The following is a 4,460-nucleotide window of genomic DNA, read 5'->3' as shown; positions in this document are numbered from 1 at the left end:
TTAATTAAAGTTAAATTAAACCACAGAATACAATCAGTCAGGGAACAAGGCTAGGGCTGACTGTGGAACAGAACATCAATTGCTCATATACAAGTTGAGGTTGAAGAAAATTAAAATACGTTCTTAAAAGCCAAGATGCAACCTTGACTGTATCTCACCTGAATTTAGAGACCATCTCAAGACTAGGCTAGACACATTGAGAGTTGTGAGATGACTTCAAGGACATCATACATGAAGAAACCAAAACATCATCAGAAAGACAAGAAATAAATAAAAGCCCACAATGGATGTCAGAAGAGGCTATGAAACTTGCTCTCAATGTAGAAAACTTAAAATGAAAGTAAGAAATGATGAAGTAAAAGTTCTGAACAGAACAAAAAATCTCAAAGGGCAGCTCAAGAAGACAAAATAAAGTATTATAATTAGATGTACAAAGACTTGGCATTAGAAAACCAAGAGGGATAGAATATGTTCAGTATTTCTCAGGTGAAAGGACTGAAGAAAAAAATTCAAGCCTTGACTTGAAATAATGAAGGATTCTATGGGTACACTACTGAATGATGCAGAAAGCATCAAAAGAAGATGGAAGGAATACACAACTGTACCAGAAAGAATCTGTCAATGTTCAGCCATTTAAGAGACAGCATATGATCAAGAACTGATGGTATGGAAAGAAGTCCAAGCTGCACTAAAGACACTGGCACACACCAATATTCCAGGAATTGATGGAATACCAGCTGACATGATTCACCAAACAGATACAGCACTGGCTGTGCTCACTTGTCTATGTCAAGAAATTTGGAAGACAGTTATTAGCCCAACCGACTAGAAGAGATCCATATTCAAGCCTAATTTCAAAGAAAGGTAACCCAACAGAATGCAGAAATTATCTCATAATATCATATGCAATAAAATTTTGCTGAAGACAATTCTCAAAAACAGTTACAACAGTACATTAACCAGGGAACTGCCAAAAATTCAAGCTGGATTCAGAAGGGAACATGGAACTAGGGATATCACTGCTGATAGATGAATGTTGGCTAAAAACAAAGGAGTTCCACAGATCACCAAAGAGAAATGTATTTTACCATTTCAGCCATTTTTTCAGCTGGGGTGCTGCAAAATTCAACTGCTGATGGAATCTTTTTTTGACTATTAGTGCCAACATTTCCAAGAAGATGAGAATTCACTGCTTTTGCCAACTTGTGATTTGTCAATGCCAGTTCTGCTGTGCTGTGGGGTTGTGCATTAGAGTAGTAAGTTTGCTCTCGTCCCCACTGCAAAGAGACTAAAAGCTCCTCCAATAATCTGCATAGAACACACACAAACAGTGAACATTAATCAAAGGGTAAAATACCCAAAGTCAGTACCAATAAAGACTTCTGAAATAATACAGTAACTTTCTCCCTATTGTACTCTCATAAATCAGGAAATCTGGTCAAATAAACTACAGAAAACATTTCTCAACCTATTAGATTGTTATCAGTAAAAAATTTTTTTCAGTTCTCATATTTAATTCTGCATAAGATCTATGGATTTGACTTCATATATAGTGAGATATTTATGGAGGTTTTTTTTTTACCTTTAAATCCTTACTGATTTGATTTGTAACATATCAATTATATAGAAATACATAGAGATTTTAATGAAAAGTACCAATTTTGACATTTCTAGCGCATATGATCATAAAAGCAAACTGTAATGCTATGGAATAATCCTACGAAAAGGAGAGTGGTACACTCTTTAGTGCCTACCAACAACTATACAAAACTGCAAACTGCAACAGTAACTGAAAACAAGCTTTCAATCCAGAGATTTCTATGACTGAAGACATAAGAACTCTCTCCCCGATTCAGAATGTGGGAAGAAGCATGTCTTTTATTTTTTTAGTTCTCTTCTCTCCCCTGTAGCATTTATTTTGAAAGTTCTACTCAAAGTATATAACTAATAAATTATGAAATATAGAAACACTAAAAATCAAAACAAACACAAAACCAAAAATACAGGAGAAAACAGAAGCGATCCAAATTTAAAACAAGGTGCCATACTTCTGTGTAGCTAACATTTCCTGGCGAAACTGCTCTCGTTCACGCAGGAGATCTTGTATCGCGCTCTGTGCATCACGGCTTTGACGCTGTAAAACTGCTCTGGAGCTGGTTAACTCGTCTGCCATAACCCTGAAAAATATTAACATCTTACATATAAATTCTCTAGCAATAAAAATGAGTAAAGGGGCTTAAATGCTATCTTTGTGATCCTCACTTTAAAAAACTAACAAAAGCAATGAACAGCAAATTACTATTCAGTTTTACAAAGCATTTAAAAATGCTTATGAACACAGAGCCTATTAAAGAGATTCATTTAAATACTTATTTATAAAATGACTGTCAAGAGGTACATAACATTCCTATACAGTGACTTGGAATATACCTTAATGCCTGTTCAAATTTTGAAAAAAAATAAAAATTTAAATGATAATTTTTAAGAGAAAAACAAAATCTCATTCTCCAACCACTCTGCCATTGGAAGAATATTAAACTACCACAGAAAGGCTTATATAAAATGAAGACCAAGACTTTCCTCTTGCCCAATATCCCCATTCCTCTCCCACAAATAGCCAATAAAGTTTTTTTTTACATATTTTTCAGAAAAAATAATACAATGGTTCACAATAACACACGGGTGTTACTTTGTGATACACAGCATTATTATCATTACTGTAATGATGTAGCACTGTAGGACTGGACTGAGAACTACAAGGTAGACAGTTCAAACCCACTAGCCAGTCCTTAGAAACCCTATATAGGGTTACTCTGAGTTGGAACCAACTAGGTGGCATTTAACAACATCATTATGTTGAAGACATTTTAATGTATATGAAAGCATTTAATGTTTTTTTATGCATAGAACTGTGTACTATATTGTTATTAAGTGCTGTTGAGTCACTTCCGAGTCATAAAGACTCTACAGAGTAGGAGTGGGGTACAACCAGACCACGGGCCATATAAAGCCCACAAAATCATTTGGGCTGGCCCTGCCAAGGCAATTGCTGTTCCAGCCATCACATTAGGGATGAGTTAATTATATGTCTAACCAAATATAGCAGGCTAATTTTTAAATTGATAATATTGTACAGCCTGTGAATGATGTAAAAATTTTGGTAGAAAAAAAGGTTCCCCACTCCTGCTATAGAGGGTTCCTAAGGAGTCCCTGGTGGGTTTGAACAGCCAACCTTGCAGTTAGCAGTCCAGTGTTCATCCTACAGCACCATACCAAGACTCCAGTTAATATATAGTTGATTATTAACTAGTGATGTCCTGTTGGTTCCGACTCATAGTGATCCTGCACAGGGTTTCTGAAGAGTAGCTGGTGAATTTGAACCACTGACCTTGCAGTTCAAACTGACTTTACCGTTTAAACCGACTGTGCAGTCCAGTGCGCTGTCCTGCAGCGCCACACCAAGACTCCAATCTATATTGTGTTGTTGTTAAGTGCCGACAAGTTGGTTCCGATTCAGACTGACCCTGTATAGGGTCTCTGAGAAGTGAACGGTGAGTCTGAACCACTGACCTTACGGTTCAAAGCAGCCTTGCAGTTCAGTGCGCTGTCCTGCAGCGCCACACCAGGACTCCGTATACAGGGTTCCTTTCATGTTTACACGTGCTTTCTAAATGGTAAGTGATAGCATAAGGGTCCTTCCATAATTTGGGGTTACTATATGGTTTTTTAGCAGTTTGAAACTACCACCCGCTCTGCGGGAGAAAGATGAGGCTTTTTGCTCCCGTAAAGATTTACAGCCTCGGAAACCCTATATAGGATTGCTATGGGTCAGAACCGACTCGACGGCACTTGACAACAACAACAACAACATATGGATTTTTGTTTTGTTTTTTAAATAGTAATTTTGCAAGACCAATGATTTCTTCATTGCAAATACCTTTTTTAAACAACACATAAGATGACTATACACATGCATCACACCAGATAGAATGCACAGAAATAAAATTAACAACATCTGTGGAAAGAGACAGTGCAAAAGCTCCATATCATTAGCCAAAACAAGGCCAAGGGCAGACTGTGAAAAGACCATCAATTGCTCATATGCAAGTTTAGGCTAAAGCTTACAACAAATCAACAAGAGTCAAAATATGACCTTGAATATATCCTACCTGAATGCAGACATCATATGAAATACAGATGTGATGCATTAGACACTAAAGATCCAAGACCAGAAAAGTTGTGGGATGACACCAAGAAAATCATATAGAAAGAAAGCAAAAGGTCACTAAGAAGATAAAAAGAAGGAAACGACCAAAATGGATTTCAGACAAGACTCTGAAACTTGCTCTCCAGGATAGAGTTGCTAAAGGAAATGGAAGAAATGAGTTGAAAGAACTGAATAGAATATTTCAAACACGAGCTCAAGAAGACAAAGTCAAATATTATAAGGAAATGTGCCA

The 4,460-nt window shown here is 36.7% G+C and overlaps 1 protein-coding gene across 1 annotated transcript in view; it reads right to left on the bottom strand.

Annotated features, from left to right (window-relative positions):
- BLZF1 (basic leucine zipper nuclear factor 1) overlaps positions 1–4,460 on the bottom strand; it is a 29,348-nt gene that overhangs the window by 7,166 nt on the left and 17,722 nt on the right. Inside the window, exons 5-6 of the mRNA XM_006872630.1 lie at positions 2,049–2,177; positions 1,089–1,308 (exon numbers count right to left, since the gene is read on the bottom strand). Coding sequence (XP_006872692.1) covers positions 1,089–1,308; positions 2,049–2,177 — 349 coding nt within the window. The remainder of the gene's footprint in view (positions 1–1,088; positions 1,309–2,048; positions 2,178–4,460) is intronic.

Source organism: Chrysochloris asiatica, unplaced genomic scaffold, assembly GCF_000296735.1.
Source record: "Chrysochloris asiatica unplaced genomic scaffold, ChrAsi1.0 scaffold00207, whole genome shotgun sequence".
In the NCBI taxonomy this organism is placed as follows: domain Eukaryota; kingdom Metazoa; phylum Chordata; class Mammalia; order Afrosoricida; family Chrysochloridae; genus Chrysochloris; species Chrysochloris asiatica.
This window is presented reverse-complemented; position numbering and strand designations above follow the sequence as displayed.